The sequence below is a fragment of the Centropristis striata genome, chromosome 9, assembly GCF_030273125.1.
Source record: "Centropristis striata isolate RG_2023a ecotype Rhode Island chromosome 9, C.striata_1.0, whole genome shotgun sequence".
Taxonomy (NCBI): domain Eukaryota; kingdom Metazoa; phylum Chordata; class Actinopteri; order Perciformes; family Serranidae; genus Centropristis; species Centropristis striata.
Window position 1 is genome coordinate 32368352 of NC_081525.1, and position 22638 is coordinate 32390989.

At 39.1% G+C, this 22638-nt stretch overlaps 1 protein-coding gene across 1 annotated transcript in view; it reads right to left on the reverse strand.

The window, feature by feature from the left end:
* The window catches only part of pex5la (peroxisomal biogenesis factor 5-like a), a 108897-nt gene that overhangs the window by 28713 nt on the left and 57546 nt on the right, over nucleotides 1–22638 (reverse strand). Inside the window, exons 3-8 of the mRNA XM_059340554.1 lie at nucleotides 19093–19204; nucleotides 11100–11309; nucleotides 8998–9121; nucleotides 8287–8380; nucleotides 7965–7994; nucleotides 5424–5519 (exon numbers count right to left, since the gene is read on the reverse strand). Of these exons, the coding sequence (XP_059196537.1) occupies nucleotides 5424–5519; nucleotides 7965–7994; nucleotides 8287–8380; nucleotides 8998–9121; nucleotides 11100–11309; nucleotides 19093–19204 (666 nt within the window). The remainder of the gene's footprint in view (nucleotides 1–5423; nucleotides 5520–7964; nucleotides 7995–8286; nucleotides 8381–8997; nucleotides 9122–11099; nucleotides 11310–19092; nucleotides 19205–22638) is intronic.

The window sequence follows — 22638 nt, forward strand, 5'->3', positions numbered from 1 at the left end:
AGCTGTTGGTGTCACCTACTTTTAGAAAATGTGTATTTATATTTTGCCCCCAGAATCCAATTAGTGTTTCTTAGTCAGCTAGACTGAGGTAATAACTACAGTGAAAATAAATGTACACTGCCAGGGAGGCAGAAATTTATAATGCATGCTAAGTCAGCAATAACACAGAAACAGATGAAAGAAAAAAAATAATGGTATAAATCAATTGCTTCACACTGCATTTATTTAAAAATATTAAATTGCAAACAGTCATAATGGATCCTAAAAAACTGTTTATTTGTTTTGCTCCAGTTATAGTCACGTTATGAAAGAATTCATGATCATAAATACATTAACTCAAAAGATCTGTTTTGATGTGAATTCAGCTAAATAAATCAACATATTAATTTGTTCCCAAGCAAACAATATTTGAAACGCAACATTAATCTTTATCCTGTGTTCTCTTGAATTTCGATATTGAAGATCACAACCACGTCTCAAAATAGTAAACAAATCTGTAGACTATTTTGCACATGAATGAAAGGATAAAGGAAAATGTAGGCCTTTAGGATTTTAAGCTTTTGGGAAGCATCAAAGAGCTATTTCAGGCAAGTAAAGTGACTATTTTTATGATCTGCTTATCCGTTTGTACTGCTGAAATTAACATTGTTAAGGAAATTAACGCAGCTCCTTTTTTGTTGAATTGGTAAATTGTGAGGGTATTTGGATTTCCATTAATATATCGTTTTAGCAGGATTTTAAATCCCTGGAGTGACCGCTTTGCTGCCAAAATCAGACACTTTAACTCCATATTTGTGTGACTGCTTCTCAAGTGGCCTCTAACCTTATCTGTTTACGTCAGTTGTGTTAACTTGAGACCCAACCTTTGGAGGAAACCGAGCACATGAATAAGGTTTACTTATCCACTTTACCCAGAGGGCTTCCATTACAAAAAGTCTCATTATTTACCAGTGACACTCGCCTCTCTCCCCATCTCCAGACGCGCCTGGCCTTTTAATGTTAATGAGCCACCCACTGCTCTGCGGCGTAGGCCAAGTCCTTGGTCAGCGAGACAAAAATAGGAAGCTGGAGTCCCGATAATGTCACTCAGGGAACAATGCAATACATTTCAGTGGACAAAGTGCGACCAATGCATTTCGGCAGACAATGCGATTACACACTATATGGATGTCCGTGATAACTACACATAGTTTCTGTGGCCAGGGCACTGCTGCAATCAGCTGTGAATGTATGAATTATGAACAGCGTTCTTGTGTTGTGTGTGGGTAAATGTGGGCTAAATAAAGAATGCTTTCACTCCTGGACTTTAAAATTGCTTGATCTGGACCATTGTTAAAAATTGACATTCATCTCTCCCCCTGTTGTCACAAGGCCTAACATTATTAGTTGGGACTGACTCAGTCTCATTTCATGAATAGTGATGACCAATGCAGGATGTGTGTCTTTCTCCTTCCTATTGTCATAAAGTCCTGCATTTTCTCTGCTTTGCTTTCGCACCACAAACACTGTTACTGTCTACTTGGACACTGGGCAAATCCCCATTTGGGAAATTTAAAGCGACAACTTCCGGGTTTGAAAACAACATACAACAGATCTCCAACTTAAATGACAGAATAGGTTGTTTGTCAATACCACCCATAACACGTGAGCATTTCGCAGTTCTCACAATTTGTAGTTGAGCGTTCCAAAAATAGCGTACATGTCATTTACATACATGTACAGTTTGCGGTTGTAAAAAAAAAAAAAAAAGTCTGCAGTTTCACTGAATTTAGGCTACAGAACCACTGATTTAGCTTTAGGTGAAAAAACGTCCTGGTAAGGAGTTAAAAATCAGTTTAAACAGTAAATACAGGAAGTGACGTAGTTACGAGGACAGCATAGTTATGTAACAACGTGATGTGAGGCACAGAAGTTCAGTGATGTTTACTTCTCATTGTTTCTTTTGTTTTGACATGGGACACAAACCCCGTTCTTCTGGGTGAAAGTCCGACATCTGTTCAACCTGCCCACCACCCCTCCAGAGTGTGACCTCCGTCATTTATACTACGCATCGCCCTCAATCATAATTACTACGACCGCTAGAGGGCGCTGGAGGACAGTCTCAAACATAAATATGGGTTGAAGTTTTTTTTGTACAAACCAAGTTCGTTTTTTGAGGTGAGACCATTCTTGAAAGGTGAAGCCAGTATGGAGGCGCCTCCACTGAAGCGGAACCAATTAGAGAATGCATCAAGTTTACTAGGTATAACTTTCATAGTTTTCCCTTATATATTTTCTGCACTGTGTGTGTACTATATGTTCCCCCCTGTATGCAGCTCTGACCAAATTAATTAAATTCAAAAGTTCATTTTAATTTACACTTGCTTGGTTTTTGGCAGAAGCCTTATGCACGTCATTCTCACGTTGGCAGCTCCTCTTGAAAAGTTTGGAGTATTGTGGTCTGCTTGAGGACACACTGATGGAAGTTGTTGAAGGAGTAAAAGTATTCTCATTTACTTTCCCCATTCACATTTTTCCCGGCAGGTCCGTGGATTAAAACCAGTGACCTTTTGATCACAACCCTCAATCTGCAACTTCGAGGCAAACTGCCTCTGCAATCTCTCACTAAACCAGGACTGCCTCAGACCAATATCCTGCAAGATAAAAGTGAACCTGTCCCGTTGCTGTTTTAATCAAACAAGAGGCCACTCTGTCACCTTCAGCTCGTCTTTATTGCCACTGTGGGAGTGCTTTGTCACGCCTCACAGCCAAAACACTGTCCCCCGACGTCACAGTTTTCCCTGCAGCTGTTCCAGTGGTTCTCTATTCAATAAAAGTATTATATTATCATCAGCTCAGAGCAATTGATGGTATCCTCATGTGACATACAATCACTTACCTACTCAGAGAATTTCTCTTTATCAGCCTTTTTGTAAATGGATTGAAAGCTGAGGCCCACTGCGATATTATTCTCCATTTTCAAGGATTTTTACACACAAACATACTGTTTCTGATCAGTCTAACTTTGTAAAATTGATGCTATTTGGAAGCCTAATTCCTCGTCTACTCCCTCTGTGGGCCCTAATTCTCATACAATCGGCTACTTCGTTTAATGGAATGAATTGGCAGAGAGGCGGTGTGCTGATTTAATGTTCTCTCTGCCATCTGAGCTGTCTCTGCCTCCTTGTCTTTATAAGTATGAAAGAGCATGCATATGCACAGCTACTCGAGTGGAAATTATCTGATTGTGGGCTTTGACATTGGCAGTTGAACCCAAAATGGCTGACCACTTGCATCAGAGGTCCTCTAGAGCGGCCGCCAGCACTCAGTCTGCCCGATCGAAGCCGTGGGATACTGTTTCCGATCGATGCTCCATGCTCAGACACTTGTCCAGGAGCATCTCACAATCTCATCACTCACCTGCCCTCCAGCTTACGCTTGTACTCAAACTGGGCAATTATTTTCATGGCTTATACAAGATGTGACATCATTGCTAACTTTAGGAAGGGATCCCCAGGCGTCTGCAGCTGTTCCTCTCACTTTCTCACCATCCTCCTGTCCCTGCTCTATTATTTATTGACCATTACACATAGCTCAGTCTACTGTAGCTCCTGGCAAAGCTAAAGTAACTCAATAGTACAGGGTTCACTCCCATTTTCCCTGAGTGGTTTTTACTGCAAGTAGAAAGCAAAACTTTCCTGGTTATCTAAACTCCTGGACAGTACAGAAACGCTGCCCTCTTAGTCACTCAGGTAGCTGTTATCGGGCCAGTGTGATGTAACTTTTTAAAAATATCTTCAGCTGAAAGCAAAAGAAACAAAGTTGAGTAAAATTAATTTCTTTCCATCTCATCAGTGAATTAAGTAGTAACTTATTGGATAGTGACATCGAAGAGGCAAAAGTGATGAAATTGATTTGAGCTTCAAGATAAAACTTATTCTGTTTTTAGAGATTTTTCCCACGTTGCCAACTCAGTCACACCCCTAATTGCATGAGAGCATCTGGCAGACTTCACAAATCCACACGTGTTTTGGTGTCTTGGTACATAGTCCTATGGAGAATAAAGCCATATCTAATTACTGTAACTTCGCCACCCCCTGTGGTATCTGATATGTCTGGTCATAAAATGACTGACCTATTTACCTTCCTATTGTTAGCCAGCTCAGGGTCGTGAATATTTCTCTGGGTCAAACACCCGGTGAACTTGAGTGTGTGTGAATTTAGCATGGCCTATTAAACTGTCAGCTACCACCACAGGGGCGAATACATTGGAAAGGGCACAATAGTGATAATTTGACAGCTAGATAAAAGGGCTGATGGGAGTTAAATGGAAATCAGCTCCACAGGACTTCAGGTAGATATATATTCAAATTACAGTAATGATTATGAGGCTATATGTGCAATGGTGTTGGGAATGTGATACTGAAAAAAGCCCTCCTTCGCTTAAAGTTTTAAAAACTCTCACCAATCAAGGAACTTTTCTATCAAATTTTAAGACGAATTGCAGGGTTGGTGTTTATACTGAGGGAAAGACATTCTTTAAGCAATAAAATTCGAAAAAATATCTGTAAAGATCAACATGAAGAAGTTCTCATGTTTCCAAGACAGGGATTTCCATTGTTGATACCATTTTAGTGTTGTACAGTTCAGGAAATTAAGACACACAGCATGAGCTTGTCCTTGGTTTTTTTTTTTCTTTGCTGGCTGGCTGTCACGTTGTTACTGGCCTTACTGGTATCTGTAGTGCACGGTTTGCTCGATGCAGAGGAAAAAAAGAGTTATTGTGCAGTGCAAGCCATTGAAATTAATGGTTTTCAGAGCGCCATGGTGCCGTTGTCACGCTGTGTCTCAAAGGGCCTTAATTGTCAACTTTTTGTAGCTTATCCAAAGTTGTTTTCAAGTGTAACCAGAATGGACTCGCTGCTGCCTTGTGTGGCTGTTGAGTTAGAATTACTCCCACTACAGCAGCTGGAACCTACAATAGTTGTAGTGAGGGTTTTTGCTTCCAACCCTGTCTGCGACATTACTGCCCCAATAAAAAGCCTGTCTCAGCCCGGCACACTAGAAAAAAAGCACACTCAAGCCAGTTGAAGGTGAGGTTTATGCTTTTTCTGAAGTGTTGTCAGCCTATATTTAGGTTTTAGAAGAAGGCTTCACAGATGAGGACTCAGGGGTGAGGTTGACAAATTTAGTATCTTGCTGCTTGGATCACAGTCATGTGTTTCAAGCAGTATTTTTAAACACTGCTCCAGACTCCCTGGTAGATTCTGATGCCTCCAAAAAACCCAGACAAAGCTGACACGGACAATGCACTGACGAGATGAAACTCTATTTAATGTTGAAAAACCAACTTTTCTGTTAAGTCTTATTAAAAGTCAGCGGTGGAGATGGCTCTCTGCTGACAGGTGACAGATGTGAGGTGTACTAAGCAGCACTCTGCTTACCTCAACAGCAGCCTTGGCTCGCTCAAACTCCTCCTCCAGGGACTGGTGTCTGGACAGGAGGGCGCTGCCCCACCGCTGCTCCTTGCTTAGGCGAGCCTGTCACACACACATACACACACGTTTCAGAATATATACATATATGCATAAATAAAGTAACATACTGTATACGCACTCGCATTCGCACAACACATCACAAGCAAACACGCGCGCACACACAGAGCACGCCACATCACACACACAGACAATCAGCCAGAGGGAGAGACAGGCAGGGAGAGTGTGCAGGGTCAGCTGTCTCTGCTTTCTCAGGGACGAGTAAATATCCCTGCCTCGACAAAGCCTCTGACATGCTTAGGAAGGCCAGCAGATTCACTACTGTCAGCATCTCACCCCCCCCCAGCCCTCCTCTGAATGCCATGCTACTCATCCAGCCTCTCACAATCCCCCCCCCCCCCCCCCCCCCGACCGCTTTCTTTCCCGTGTACCTGCACATGCAATATCAGAAATATGCTGATAGCCTCTCAATTACAAACTGGCATATAAGGACCTGCTCTGCTGCGAAAGTGAAAATCAACCAATTACACGGATGTGGTTTTGCATTATGAGTGCGGTGTACTGTACATGGTTCCACTTTACACCTACACATTTATCTGCAAGGGAGAAATGATTTTGAGATACTTTTTCATGCTCAGAAGTGACATGTTACTAGATTATCTGTAAATAGCAAAGACTGCATGTGTTCCAGGGCTAACAAATTCATTACAGAATCTGAGGAATTAATTGCTCCATGTCAGTGGCTTCCTCCAGAAAGGGCCAGCCAGTACCTGTAACAATTCCCATCTCTACAGACTGCCATTATGCAAGATTAATTGAGGTTATTTAATCTCAGTATTAATGGAAGATATTGCCTCATCCATTTTTTACCATATCTTTTATTTACACTGAACGGAAATGCATGCACTCATCACAGCGCCCCATTTTGTGTTTCATGAAGATAGTGCAGTATGCTATAGTAGAATTGTTAAAAGGAAAAATCCACCCAAAAACTCTTATTTACAAATCTGGTGTTGAACATTAGGTTGCTTTCTGGTCTTTCTGGTTGTATTTAAACATTATAAATACCAACTGAAGCCAACACCAGAAGAAAAACTGAATGTCAAACAAAGATGCCTTTTCTCTGATCTAAAAGTTTTATTTCCACTTAAATACAGAAGAAAGTCAATGTAGAAAAGGCCGGAAACACAAGACTTAATAGACCAGAATGCAATGCTGCCTGATATGGTGTTTTGAATCAAAGGTCTCAGTAGTTTGACATCATACTGTAAGTCTATACGTCTAACTTTTTGAATTACAGCACCAAGTTCACATTTGTTCTTTTGGGTTTGTGGAATGGCATCATGGGAAATGGAGTACTGGCAGTAAATGAGGCAGATTGAGAGTAATTGACCGTTCGTTGAGCCCTGCTCGCCTTAATTACTGTTGCTACTCCTGTCCAACTTAACATTTGCTTTTGTGTTTTGGTTTTAAAAAAGGCACCAAACTCCTTTATTCATTGTCATTACCAAGTACTACATCTCCATGCACTTTGCTTCAGCATCTGCAGAAAACTAAGTCTATTTACAGTTGCTAAGCTCTGGCTGGACAGTCGCGACTCAAGAGAGAGCTTTAGCCGACGGTCAATTAGGAACACCAAAAGTTATAATGAACAGTTCAGTTTCCACCATTTCCATTCGCTGATGGAGACTGTGAGATGTGGTTGAAAGATCAGAAAAAGTTAGTTAGTTGACCTTAATTTAAGATTATCTTGTTATGACATGTAGTATACAACATTTAGTCATTCCTGGATCCATTGGGCGATTCAAACTGATATCAAACACTGCATGATCATCTGAGGTGGATTTTTCCCTAACTGGCAAACTTTTAAGCCATTTTCGCGTGTCAGTTGAGTGTTGGTAAGTCTCATGCAACACATGTCCTCCTCCTTTGCATGCACTTTCTGTTTATTTGTATATGTGTGTGTGTGTGTGTGTGTGTGTGTGTGTGTGATACCTGCTTCTTTATACCTTATCTCTGTCAGCTATTATGTAACTCTTGAATGTAACAAATTTTGTGTTTGTTTGCCAATAACTTCTCTCCATCTCGGACAGTTATCTTTAATCCCAAATCTATTATTTATCAGAATGCTGAAAAGGTGATGTATGTTTGGCTAGCTTGGTGGGATCAACACTAATGGGCACAGAGTAAGGCTGCTGAATAATTCATTGGCTATTAATCTAATAATGGCGTCTGGAAACAAGACCCGGACCTACACAGAGACATCAACTCAGGAGGAAAGCGCTTGACATTTGGACCTTGTAGCACCACAAAGGAACAATCTCAAGGCCAACAGTATATCTGGATTTCCTCAAAGTTGCCTTTTGGCTTCAATAATCTAGTCTTTTTGGTCTTTAAGTCCAATTTTATGAAATGGTGTGATGCTTTTTTTCCCGGTGCAAATGTAAAAGTCTTTCAATATTATATGAAAGGATGCATAGGGAGGCTTACATGTCTTCCACTAATATACTGCCTGTTGAGCTGAAATGGAAGAATTATAGGTGTTAGGACAAAATGATGGGTAAACAATTACACAAAAGGGTGTCTTATTAGGAAGAAACTTTAATATGAAGGCTACATTATCATGCAGTCGCTAAACAAACTAAATCAATTCATCATTTCATGAAATTATTATGAAGTTTTAACCATCCGTCACAACAATATGTTTGAGATGTGTGAAGCTTTCTCACTTCAAAAGGATGTTGATTTCAAGTGCAGACAGCGCATACAATAATGATGATTACTGCCTGCTTCTGTCATACTGAGCACTTACTTGAGATGCTAAAGCAGACTCTGGCTCCACTTTGGTGTTTGCTTCCAAGGAGTTCTTGTTCAATGGCTCTAATTGGGTTTTACAGTCTATGGACCTAAAGTAGAAGAGAAACGGGTAGTTTACATGATACAGACACATTGAACTTAATATGAATGAAACATTTGTGATACTTTTCATAGTGTGAGGGATACAATATCTCAGATGTCCGGACTTAAGATTTCTCCACTTTGAAATTACTGCCACTCTGGCAGATTTGGAAATTTTGTACATCTGTGAAGCACTTTTTAAGGGCACCAACTGTAAGCTTTTGATGCCATTTCTGACCCCTAGACCTGTGTCTTGAAATGACTTCTGTTATAATTTGGCACTATTAATAAAATTGACTTGAGTTGACCCAAAATCAAGGGGATTCCACATGAGTAAACAACTCCATTGCTTAGTCAAGAACGCTGATATTGGACAGTTTGGGCAAAAGCCATGATTATGTTCATTGCCACATTACAACATTTCTACAATATCTGTACATTGTAACTGTTGGGGAAATATTGTGGTTATGGCAAGTTAATTATGGTTAGACTATGGTGAAGGATGGGCAAATGTTGGCGGCAGCACAACTAGCTGTAAACTAGCATTGTATTATCTAGTCTGGACATAAATCCAATGTATACTAGAGAACGCCATTATGTCATTAATGCTCAGGAAAAAACTTACCACAGAAACTCATTGGATGAATTTTTAGAAGATCGCCGTCTCTCCATCTTCCATTTTCTGTTGCCATTCCTCTCAGGGTTGGGGTTCAGCTCCTCCCATTTATCCAGCGGTGAACCAATGGTAACTGGTGAGGTTAATAATAAAATAATGAAATCGACTAATTGACAAAACCCTCACCTTTGATCAAGTAAAACACTAAATCTGAAGTTCCCCTCGGAAATGTAATTTACCCACGGGACAGTCCGTTCTGTGTTAATTTGGGCAAATGCTAATGTGTTTTAAGCTTTGTGAATAAGAAAAAAAAAGTATGTTTCAATTTTGTCATTAAGCAAAAAACACTGATTTAGAAAAACGTGTTCTGTTTTCCATTAAGCAAACCTTTTAACACTGGATAACAACCGCTAATGGAGTCTCTCTGATAGGACAGTGAGCTAAAAACAGGCTGACAATTAGTTTTAGGTTTGGGTGTCTAAACAAAAAACATCTGCTCCCAATTGTAACAGGACATTAAGTTTTGCTTGTAAATGACAACTGGGTTATAATCAATCTCACTGCCATGAATTATTCACCACACTGTATTTCGACTCGGTCTGCATAATTAGTTCTCATTGAAGACTTTAACCTTTTCAACTGGCAAATAGGAAAGTAATTGGCCGTTTCCTCTTAATGTCTTTTAAGATGATCCCTTTCATTACAGTAAATCGGCTTGATCCTTCTTTGGCCTATCTTGAACATGTGCAAGGTCAGTTCCACAGGGAATGATGGGAGTTGGAGTTGTTGGGGTTTGTAGAGGAGTGGTGGGAGATTTATGGCTCTTGAGGAACTGGGTGAGGCGATCAGGTCAAATTGAGAGTTTTTGTATTCAGTACAGTTGCCTCACTTCTCACTTACCTGCATAAGTATACCTTATGCCTGGAGACAGTATGCATGCTTGTTATCAATACACTGAATTATTACAGTACATGTAGGCAGAGATGGGACCAAGTCACAAATAAGTCTCAATAAGTCCTTAGAATTTAAATTTTTTGCCCTAAACAAGTCAAAATGCACTCTTCACCAAATATATTGCCATCTAGAGTAATAATATACCAAATAACTTGGTATTTACTTGTTCTTTTTCATTCTCCTATGCAACCTGACTGGATGCTGTCAAAATGGTTCAATCCAAGTGTCAACCTCCCATTCTGAGTATTAAAGCAAACCCAGAAGTGCCTTAAGCCTGAATTCTTTCAAAAGGATCACCAACATCGGTTGAATAGATAGGATCGGAGTTCCTGTCTATTTAAATACAAAATGAGATTAGATTTATTACCTCAGAGAAAATTATCGTGGCAAGATTATGGTCTACAGTCATGGAAAAAATTATTAGGCCACCCTTTTTCTTCAATTTCTTGTTCATTTTGATGCCTGGTACAACTAAAGGTACATTTGTTTGGACAAATATATTGATAACAACAAAAATAGCTCATAAGACTTTAATTTAAAAGCTGATATCTAGCCATTTCCCATGGTTTTCTTGATAACGATTTTGGATATTATCAAGAAATGGAAAAAGGCTAGATATCAGCGCTCTAATGGCATCAAAATGAACAAGAAATTGAAGAAAAAGGGTGGTCTAATATGTTTTTCCATGACTGTATATTGCTAGTTTCAAGTCATCTTCAAGACAAAGTGATGTTAATTGTGTAAGTAATGATACCATTTAGAAAAAAACAGATGTTAAAGAAGGGCGTAAAGCAAGATGGCGACAGCCGTAATGCCAAACTTGATGCTTCAAACAGGCAGTCCACAAACAATGAGTGATGTCATGGTTACTATGTCCATTACTTGTATACAGTCTGTTTTCAAAAAAAGTGGATCTGATGAATTACGTGTCAATCTGTGGGAATAAATAGTGTCATTGTTAGTTTATTAATTCTGGAGTATTTTCAAGTCAAAAGGTAGCAGCTGTGTAGCAGGATGTTGCTGTTTCTAAGATTTTCGGTGAATACCAAGTAACTGTTGGTTGTCCCAAAGATGATCTTTTGCCCATATGAGAAACATAAATACTTGAGGCTCTTCTAAAAGGTTGTGTAAATCCAAAGTTTACAATCCGTCTCTACCTGAGTCTAGTGACGCCCTCTCTGGGGTCCTCATGCTTTTTCCGATCTGTTCAACTTCCACCTGGATCAGCTCCGTCTCATCTGTCTTCTTCCTGTGAGGGTTGTTCTTCTGACTGTTGCCCCGGGACGACAGGGGGCTCCTTTTGTCCTTGCTGCTCCTCCTTTCGCCAGGTTCGCTGAGATCCAGCAGGTCCAGTGTTGAAGACAGAACTGTGAGGGACATGAAAGTAGTTTAGCTTGTTTATGCTTTATCGTTTTGAATCTGGATTTTTTTATAGCATTTTATTTTTGGGTGGTCCATCCATCTGTAACCTTCTTGTGAATGCAATATCTCTTCAAATTGGACACAATCAAAACCATTTTATCAACCAGCCCATTTGGACTCAAGGATGAACTGAATAGAAGGGTTTTGGCCATAACTCAATAATTTATATGACAAGATTCCACAAAAATGAGTAATAAGATGAAATAATAAAGAAATGGCATTTTACATCCAAAAACTTCACTGCTACATCATAATGTTTTCAAACACTTTTCTAGCTGTTTTTCAACAGCCAAGGTGTTAATTCTGTTTTTTCTCTCTGTTCTTTTGTTGCCTTAGAGAATTGCTCCTTGAAATTCACTGATATATTGGATCAGTTTATGAATGGTGGTCATCAAGGTCATTTTTTATTCTTAACAATTAAATAGTTCTGCTTCAATTTTGTGGTTGTGATAGGGTTGTTTTTGAGATTCTTCAAGCATGTAATCATATTTTGGAAACTTTGCTTTCTCTTTGTAATAGGACAGATTTCACTTAGTCTGCTGCATGAAGCTTTGATTTTGATCTACACATTTTGTGACACGGCGAGTTGAGCTGTCAAGGGTACTTAAGCTGTCACGGTATTGCCCCCTGGGTAGACATCTAAAAAATTTGCTGCTGCTCTTTCTTTTCTTCTAAATATATACTACAGGCCACTGCACAGTCTGATAAGGATAAGGCAGCCCCTTGAGGAGCTCCAGTTTGGTCAATTAAGTAATTCAATCGCAGGTTGTTAGAGCGGCAAAGAAGGACAGAGCCTTCTGTCAAGGGGCTCAACTTTTGTCTGTGCTGTCGTCCAGCTTAACGACTGGAGACTCTTAACACTGTTAAAATTCTGAGCTGATACCCAGGTTTCATTAAAAAAGATGTTTGATTTGAGTAATTATTGTGATAAATTTAAAACCTCTGGTAACAGCACAACGCAATCTTTGTCATTTACATTTGCAGAAGGCTTTTGTACGAACTGGGTTTCTTCTACAAGATCTCCAACCTAAGCAACAGAATAGGTCAAATGTCAGAACCACCGATTGCCACACATATGTTCGTATCGCGGCTCACGGTACAGCGGTTCGATCTAAAAATAACACACAAGTTATTATAAATACACGTACAGTTCGCAGTTGTGAAAAAGGCTGCTGTATATGTGAATTTAGGCTACAAAACCACAGGTTTAGGACAAAAAACTTCCTGGTTAGGCGTTATAAAAGTAAATAAATGTAGGTAATGCCGGAAGTGAAGTCGTTGCTAGGGTCTTGTGACTACCATAACGTATGTTCAAAAACGTGATTTTGCGTAAAAATCGTTTACTTTTGTTTTCACACAGGACGCGAACCCCACTCACCTGAGTGAAAGTCTTTTCTGTCTAAGCAGTTTGACATATTGCAGTTTTATGTTCTGCATCTGGTTATGTGCTGCCAGTGCTTTTGCTGTTACTGGTTCTTTGTGAAATGCAAACAAAGGTGCCCAAGTCTAAGTAATATTTTAAGTGCTATAATGTGATATTTTTGATTTATATAGATGATTTTAATTTTTACTTAAAGCCAAACCCTACTTAAAATGTATGATGTATTTGTGATGATTGAGATGATTTTCATTGCCGTTTATGAATACAATAATAGTAACAAATAGAAGAGATGGGTCAACTGGAAGGTTACATTTGCCAACATATTTCCCAACATTGCAAAACACCAACAAGAGAAGAAACAGAAGTGTGCCTGTAGCAGCATTCTTGTAGCAGGTTTAATTGAACATGGACTTCAGCATGTTCTGTATCACTAGATAACATAATGACGCACACATTTACATCTGTTATGTTTCCCCATTCACTTGGTGACAAACTTTTGCACTAACTAACAGCTAACAACTTTCTTCTCAGTGATAACAGCATGAGAAGACGTTTATTCTCCAGCCTGAGGGAACATACAGCCCAATCTTAGGCAATCATAGTGTCAATTGGGTTTTTCATTTCTAAATAATTAGTTTTCTGCTTAGGGACATTGTATTTGAAAGAATTAAGATGCATCTAGATATCATTTCCCCCCCTACCCCTTATGATCATATCTCCTGAATCACATGAAGCATCAAATTATATGGACATGGTTTAATGCACAAATTATACATGAAGCACATCTGGAGTCAACATGTCAAAATGCAGTAATTTAGGATTTTCTAAATGATCTTTGTCATTGCCTCCTGATTTTTTTATTAACCAAAACCTATGTGATGGCAACAAAAGTCATGTTCAGGCAAGATAAAAGGTTCATAACCCCAGTAAAACAGTCTTTTTATGCATTGGTTATTTGAGGAACCTACAAAGTTTTCTCACTCATTTCCCAGGACCCTGACTGTGTCTTTTGTGCAGCGCGAGCTCAAAACCGCAGACACATGGCTGCATAATTGGCCTGCTGCTGTTTCCTGACAATCAACTGAGAGCATTTGTTGACTGAAATCTCTGCGTAATTAGAGAGTATGCTTGTCTTCCATGCCTTGTGCTCTTTAGATGACAAGCACAATTACAAATCAAGGGAGATACACTCATGGGGATGGTTGCCTGAAGAGTTTTCAGCATCAAAAAGAAACACAAGCTGTTCATAAAAAGGCAATGATGTCAAAAATGTTTTGGCACCCTCGAGTCTACTTGAAATGATGAGACTAGTAGGACAATTGCACAAGTTTTCCTCATCAACTGGATATTTTAATAGGATGCTTGTATACTGCATATAAATCTAATGGATGCAGAGTGGTTCTGTGATGGCCAATTGACTGATGAGCAAATAAATATCTGTGTTTGGCTTTAAGACTGACAGAAATCATGGTATTCTTCGTTGTTATTGAAACAGTGGGTCCTTGAGCTTGACTTCAGACAGAAAGAGATGAAAGCTTGGATGCAGGGCATGTGGCAGTAACATCCTTTGTTGTTTTTATTTCTAAATAGTATTTTGTCACTTTTACAAGATAAAAAAAAATTGAGGATGAGGACTAGTACTTGAAATTGTTTAAAATAATTACGATACCATTTCTAATACTAGCCTTGAAATGATACAGATAACAGTAGAGTACTTCATTTGATACCTTTTATTTCTGCCTCATTTGAAACCCATCAAGTGAATGGAGGCGTTCAGTTGTGTGCCATCACAACCACTGCATTTATTTTATCAGACGCCACAAGTGTGTAGTGTAGCCATGCTTTTGGGGTGTAGCGGTTGTCGTAGTGCGCCAATCACATGTCGCCTAAATCAAGAACGCTTGAGGTGATTGGTTGAACACAAAACCACTGTGAAGGAAGTTTGGTGTTCCCAGTCATGGTGGGACATGCAGTAGGCGGCAACCTACTTGATATTCAAGATGCAAGGCATTGTGGGAACTCAAACTGTGAACAACTCGGGTAACACCATGTGAGAGGGGCACGTGTAAAGAAGTGAGGTCTGTCCTGCTGTGATGTATAGGGGGAAGTTTAGGGCCACATTGCCTCTTGCTGAAGAGCCAATGCTGGAAAGTGAAACAACCACAAGTCGAGTGGTGTATGGGACTTTGTTGCTTTGTTAAATAACCATCCGGGACTGAGTGGTGTATTGGAGTATGGATGTGTTAATAAAACCTGGATAACTGAGTATTGTGTGCTTCTTGTTTGGCCAGCTCACCCATTAACTTAGTGCAATTGTCAAAATTTCCACGACACCATACAAATATTTTTTTCTACATCTGGATACAAAAAAGACTGATACTACTTGGAACTGCGTTATTTCAGTCGATACCGTTAAAGTATAGAGTGCCGATACCCAGTCCTAATAAGGACTAACTGATTAGTTTGGCAAATTTAACGCTATTTTGGGTACAAAGTTCAGCTAAATTTGTTGAGTCTTGAATAGCTGGACCTTTCTCCATAGTACTGTGGGAGTCCAGAAGAAAGATCTGACTGCCCCCATTAATGTTCTGCTGTAGGGGGAAAAATGCTCCAGCTTGAAGCAACAGTCTGCATCTGGTGAGTCACACTATTTGAGTGACTAACTCAATCCAACAGAGCAGAACAGTTGGCCAACTCCCATGCAGGGGGTTAATACCAGTCAATGGACGTGCCAGTTCTAAGCAGGGCCTTTTCTTATTTAACCCATAACCCCACAAAATGTATTTGTAAAAAAAACAAAGGTAATGTAATTAGTTTATGATATTTTCCTTGGTCTTGGGAGTAACTCTAGGCAGCCAATGTAGATGCTAAGGAAGCTGTCTGGGTGTTTGTGTTTTGGATTTTTGAAAGGTTATACAAAATCTTTGAATTCTGAGTGTCATGCTATCTCGAGCCACTTAGCTATGACTGGACAATCGCTGTTTAGGTGAAGGGTGTAAGGTCAGTTGGAGATTTCCCCAAACTACAACATTTAGATTTACATTATGAGATTTAGCGAACAATTAGTTTCAAGAGAAAAGAGATGGATGACTGAAATGTCAAGCAATCAATTGTGTTCAAGTGAACTCAAAGGTGAGAACCATTGGGTCTGTAGAGTATTCCTGTGACTATTGAACCAGCATGTGAGAGCAAAGTGCTGACAAAAGAAAGAAAAGATGTTTGAGAGCGAATACGGAGGAGAGGGGATTTTATGCAGCGACGGGGTGTTGATGAGAGGCACTTCTTGAATAAATGAGTTTAAGCTCACATCTGCAAATGGGTTGTGATGGATATCCTCACCAGAGTGGGAAGGACACAGCACTGTTATTTCTTCTCAAGAGAGGCAACCAGCTGATTAGATTATGTGACTAGTGTTTTTCTAAACCCCAGTTACTCCTGAAATGAATTGATAATTTATGATGGAGGTTTCGAAGTTCCATCAACGGGCAAAAAATAGTCATCAACCTCAAAATCAAAAGTTAAAATTGCACGCAAGAGAGAGCACAACATGATGTGGGTTTGAACTGGTAATTATCATTCATTATTGATTTTCTTTGCTTGCTAATTTGTGTTTAGTGTTATTCAGTGCCAGTCCATCACAGTGTGAAAACAGACAATCACACCTAAATCCTCTTCACCTACATGTTTTTAGTTAGTGGGAGGAAATCAGAGCAGCTGGAGGAAACCCAAGCGAACATGTGGAGAATGAAAAAACTGCCTGCAGTGTTTGAACACAAGATATTCCTGTATAACCACCAGGCGCTGATGATTTCATTTGTACGAGGATTTGCTTTTAAATGGCACATACCTCTACAATGGGCAGTCCAGGTTTGACGTGCCCTTGAGCAAGGCACCTAACCCCCCTGCACAGCTCCCCGGGCGCAGTAATGTGCTGCCCACTGCTCCTTGCATGGTGTGTTCACTTGTGTGTAAAAAGGATGGGTTAAATGCAGAGGTTGAATTTCCCCATTGTGGGATTAATAAAGTATTCTTCTTCTTCTTCTACAATGTTTCACACAGTCTACATAAGACAGGATCTGACAATTCTGAGAATTTGGAGATTCATGACCAATTATATGAGGCCTACGTCACTGTCAGCGGGAGCAGCAGGAGGCACTGGGGAGACAGAAGGTTGAGAGTTTCCCGCAACATTTGCCCATACTTTTCCCGCCTCAATCAGCACAGTCAGTGGCCAGTTTGGAGATGACACATGTCAGCTGTGCAATCTGGTTCTGCAAATCATCGTCATTCAAAAGATGGTACAGCTCAGTGATCAGGGTCCCATCCATGTGGAAACCAAGATGGCATTTGGCATCTGTTAAAGTCAGAACATTCAATTTCTCAATACCTACTTTGTTTTAATGAATATAAACTGTACAATACAGGTAGCCCTCTATTGTATACTATGCGTATACAGTAAATTGTGAATGTTCAGACACTGTCAGTGTCCCAAAATGTACTTATTTTAACCCAAACCATGATATTTTACTAAACTTAACCAATAGTTTCAATGCCTAAACCTGACCAATTTGCAACCATTTCACCATGTTAACCACATTTTTTAAACTGAAACTGTAATCAAGGACAAATCTGTGTCCTCCGAAACGTAACTGAGTATGCAGTTTTATTACATGAGAACATAATTTTAGAGATAGAGCTGTAATATCATTAGCTGAGGTCTGTTACTCAATAAGTCATTATTATCATTGATGCATTTTTATCTAGAATTAAAGCGCAACATTGTAGTCTGTAGAATTTCATCTGAAATAGGTGGCCCAGTGGCAGGCTTGTATGCACAATCAATGTAATCTCATGCAGTGCGAGGTGACATTAAAGTGGTTAGGTTTAGGCACCAAGACCACTATAAGGTTAGGAAAAAAAGACAAGTAGGCTAAAAAACTTTATTGGACACAACTTGCATCATAGGCACCAGTCTCCTTATTGTAAGACGGAGGGTTTTGCTCATCTGCCACCCCTCCTGCCCACTTGACAGCCCCTTTGTGACTTTTGACAATACATTTTTCTTTTGACATACATTGTGTGACAATCCACATCCTGTGAGTCAGACTAGTACAAACAAGCAACAAAAAATAGACAGGAATGAACCAGCTTTAGAGATGATTTTTCCATTGATAATCCTTTTTTATATCAAGAACATGGAGGATACATCCTGTTATACTGGACTTTGGATAAACAGTGGATAATTGTGAAAACAAATCACACTGTGGTTACCAGACCGCATTGTTCTCTATGTTTAAAAACATCAGATAACATACTATTTGTGTTGCTAGCACCAGTGATCATTGGGATTATGTTGTGTGTAATAGACACATGGCACAGCCAAATACAAAGCACCCTCCTCAGCATTGTTGCCATGGTTGATAAAACATGTTGTTAACAGGTGGCAGCATCCAATGTGTCATTCAAATCCCTCATGTGTTAACAACCACCGCATGGTATCAAAGAGCCTTTCCTCTATGTACTGCAGAGCAATAGAACATTCAGGGCTCTTTTTTACATTTTACTCACTGTTGCCTTGTATTTCACTGCAATATATAAGTCCTGTACCTCTATGGAGTCAGAGCAATCATGGCTAGAAGTGGGAACAACTCAAATGTCAAAAATGGTGGAGAATAACAATTATAATGACATGATTTTATGATAAATCATAAAAAAGTTACATTTCTGATAAGATATTTAAAAAATATATTGGAATTAAATGGAGATTATATATTAAACACTTTTGCAAGTGCACAAGTGTCACAAATGCTGAAAAAAATAGATCTCCACATGCTAAACATGTTGAACAATTTGCATTTTTACAACCTCTCCTGTCCTCTCCTCTCTGCTCTGTGTAAACAGCCTGCTGTTCTGTCTGATTTAATATTTGTCACATGACCGTTTATCTCAGCAGAATCAATCATGGCTTCACATTGTCGCTGAGGGGCTCATAATTTAATGTTTTTAACAGTATCTAGGTATTCTATTCTTCTTATTCTATTTGTCTTATTTTTGGCAACGTTTTAAATGAGACGTGTAGAATAAAGAGATTTTGACAAAAATATTTTACACTTTGTTTTTGTTACTTTTTCTAATGAAAACTTTCGTAAACTATGATCTGTTCACGTTCAAAAGTTCAAATTTTGACGGTAATGGCTGTTTTTACAGTTTCTTTCTACGATAGATGGTGTACTTTTGACGGTACCTTAAAGAAAACACGTTTGGAGTAAGGGAGAGAGGGTTAAACAGCAAATCATATCCTGAGTTAGACAGACTTTCTTGCGGACTGAAAATGTACTGTACTGTACCAGCTGTGTTGGAAGTCACTGGGCGGGAAACTCCATCACACTTGGTCTCGCAGAGGAAATCGTCGATGGAGGGACTTAAAAGCGGGCGGCTCTCTTGTTGCTCACTCACCAGCTGTAAGGGCAAACAGACAAGACAGCTCAGGCTCTCGCTCGGCATGAAACTCCCATCATGCAAGAGGTATGTTAACATGAAGTGAAGTTCTGTCCTTTGGGGCATGATACAGATGGCACCTATACTGACACATCCCTGCATTGCATCAACATCTTTTTAGGAAGATAACACACATTTGACTCCTTTGCAGCACATCATTTATTCACAGCATCTTGACATAGATACACTGAAGTGATTCAAGTGTGTGTTGATTCACTCAGATATCAGATGGAGGGATGTTGCAGCATTTTCTTCCTGTTTTAAGAGTTCAAGTACTTGGGTTCTGTTGATGTCAATGGGAAGAGCTGAGAGATACTTGACATGTAACAGAGAGCACATTCAATCATGCACTAGTATGCTGAGTCATGGTACGGCTGCTTTTGTTTCCTCGCTGTTTATGCCAGTAATGTTTGAACACTGGCATATGGCATGGAATTACTACTTCTGCCCAAATGTGCAACTTTAGCCAACTTCTTTTTCAAGCTTCTCTGAGAGACGTCAAAACACAGCTGCTGTTTGGACATCAGTTAATGGAGAAGGATGGTTTACATGCACACACACAACACAGTCATTTAAAATGATCAATGTAAGGCAGGAAATTAGACAATGTTACATGCACTATTATTACCCAGCTATTGTTAGAGCCCGCGCATATATATATTTGAGACCGATAATGCTTACATAGGGACAAATTTCAATATTACCCACATGAAGTGCAAATTTTTGTGCAAAGATACTCAGAGCTGCTTTCTTGAATAAATAACTTAAATAAATATTATTTATTATTATCATACATTTAAAATACAATGTATTGTCAATGAATGAATTCTATAAATGAAAATAAAGACGAATACAAATAAGATAGATAGCTTATTAAACATCAGTATTGTATGTTCAGTATCAGTCAACTGCTGACAATTTAAATAGGGATAAATACAAATAAAAATGAATGGCTAACACCATTTCTAATTCAACCCAAGCATCATTTTCTGCACTATACATTCTGTAAAAAGTTTCCTTATCCGTGCATATCAGACAACATATTCATATGTTTATGTATATCACATACATAGTGCTAGATACTGATATGTGTGTGATGGAACAGCTGATACAACTGATTTGCGATGATGCTTCAGCCCCCTACCATATTTTTTTAACCAAACATTTAAAATGTTTTGGCATTTTAATGATGATACTGTTGCATGCCGAGCTGTTTTTTTCTTATTTTTTTCAGAGCATTTGGACTGAAGGGGTAATTATGATTGTTTTGCCATCCTTTTATATAAACATGACATAAAAATAAACTCTATTTCCTGAATGGGGTGTCAGTTCAAACCCATCTTTCAAACTGGCTGGACATTGGAGAGCAATTTCATTCGCTAGTGTTCCTGTTGGTTTAATTTGTGAATGGAAGTGGATACTTCTCTCTCTGGTCATCATAGAAACTAATGAGTGTTATCTGGTGCAATCACATTTTCAGAAGAGGTCGTGATAAGTGAAAACACCTGTCTGTGTGGCATTTTTTTATATTTCACATTCAAAGTTGTAGTTACAAGGTGACATTGTTCTAAGTATGCATGTATAAAAAACCCGTTACAAACCAAGGTAAGTGTGCACAATGCAAAAAGGAAACTGAGTCACTGATTTACATTATATCTAAGGAATCAGATTACTACAGACACTAGAGCAGGTAGTGCATTTAATCTCACTGAATAAGTCCTATAGTCACCATTGAGAGAACCACTGAGCTGGGCTGGACTGAGAGAAACCCGCTGGATGCGTCCCAAACAATAATTGCTTAACCATTATTGCTTATCTCACCTTCCAAACCATGAAAATGCTAATCACCTTGCCTGTGATGCACCAATTTGCAAGCTTGCCAGTGCAGCTGCAGAATAACTTACATCCAATTCATTATTGGTACCCTGAAGCCTCGATACTCCAGGTGCAGCTGGCCACAATTTACCAACCAGTGCTTCATAATTTGGAGGTGAAAACCAGTATTGTCACCTAGAAAGGGATCGCCATCACCACTTCTGCCAAGCTGTGTAGGATGTATATATAATGCTGGCAGCAAGGAAACATGACATTTGCAATTGTAGCTCTCCAGGCTGTGTTTGCAAGCAGAATTTCAATTAACCTGCTAAAGGTTTAATTACCAACCATGGAACAGTCTGCACACAACCTGCCATATGCTTCATATAAAGAAGTGCTGAATGGATTTTCATAGCATGTCTGCACTACAAGTGCCCTCACAATTACAAATATTTATTATAGAAATAGAACATTTTATAAATACCTAGTTTGTTTTCTGGGCTTCCACAGACCCCACTGCTATATGTTAAAATATAACAGTAATGGCTTCCTTAAAGCAATGTTTCTTTTTGTTTCTGAAATGTTGTTAAAGCAAGAAATATTTCCTGTTTTATATGCTATTTGGACTCTGAAATAACGGATATTCAATTGTTTCTGTAATTCAGTCAACCATCCTTGTTATAAATGGGTGGACAAAATAATAGAAACACCCATCTGTATCATGCAATACAGTTAAAAAGCTCCAAAAACTGCAGCCACAATAACCAAACAGGGTGCTTTTCATTATGCTAACGCTTCTCCTTGCTGCCCTCACTCACGTCTGTTGTGTCTTAGCTCCTCCAAGGATGGAGGAGCCAAAACTGCCAAATGAGAAATCCTCGGTTCCATCCTGTCAGTCTTAAGCAACGTCAATTACTTATGATGCTGCACAACTGTATAACCTGTCAAACTGACTGATTACAGAACCTCGACTTAAGAACGGTTTCAAAAACTTACACTATCCTCCATAGATATGCTAAGGCTATTTATGCACTTGCGTTATTGTAATATACAGGAACATACCGCATGTCTAAGAATGTTGGTATAGTGATAGTATTGTAACATAGAAACAAAACTAACTGCTGCTTTGTTTTGCAATTAAATTATCGTATATAATCTAATAAAAGTGTTTTGTCACACACACAGTGGAGCCTGGCTGCCACCTGTGGAGGTGTGGATTTATACATTGTGTGCAGCATACACCCGTGTTTTCTCACTGTAAGCCTCCTCACTAGGAAGCATAAGTTAGAAATAAGATAAGATAGAACTGTATTCATCCCAAAAGAAATCTTAAGGTTCTTCTTAACATAATATAAATTACCCAAAGTTAAATCAACGCCTGCCGTTAACAAAGAACACTGAACATTATCCTTCATGAATTCAGGAGTTTTTTTGCAGGACTGTGGGCTGCATTAGTTAAGCATGGTGTTCCTAATAAAGTGGCAACTGAGTGTGTGTATCACTGTAGTTTGCAAAAAATGAATTGCAAAAATGTAGTATATATATATATATATATATATATATATATATAGAGAGAGAGA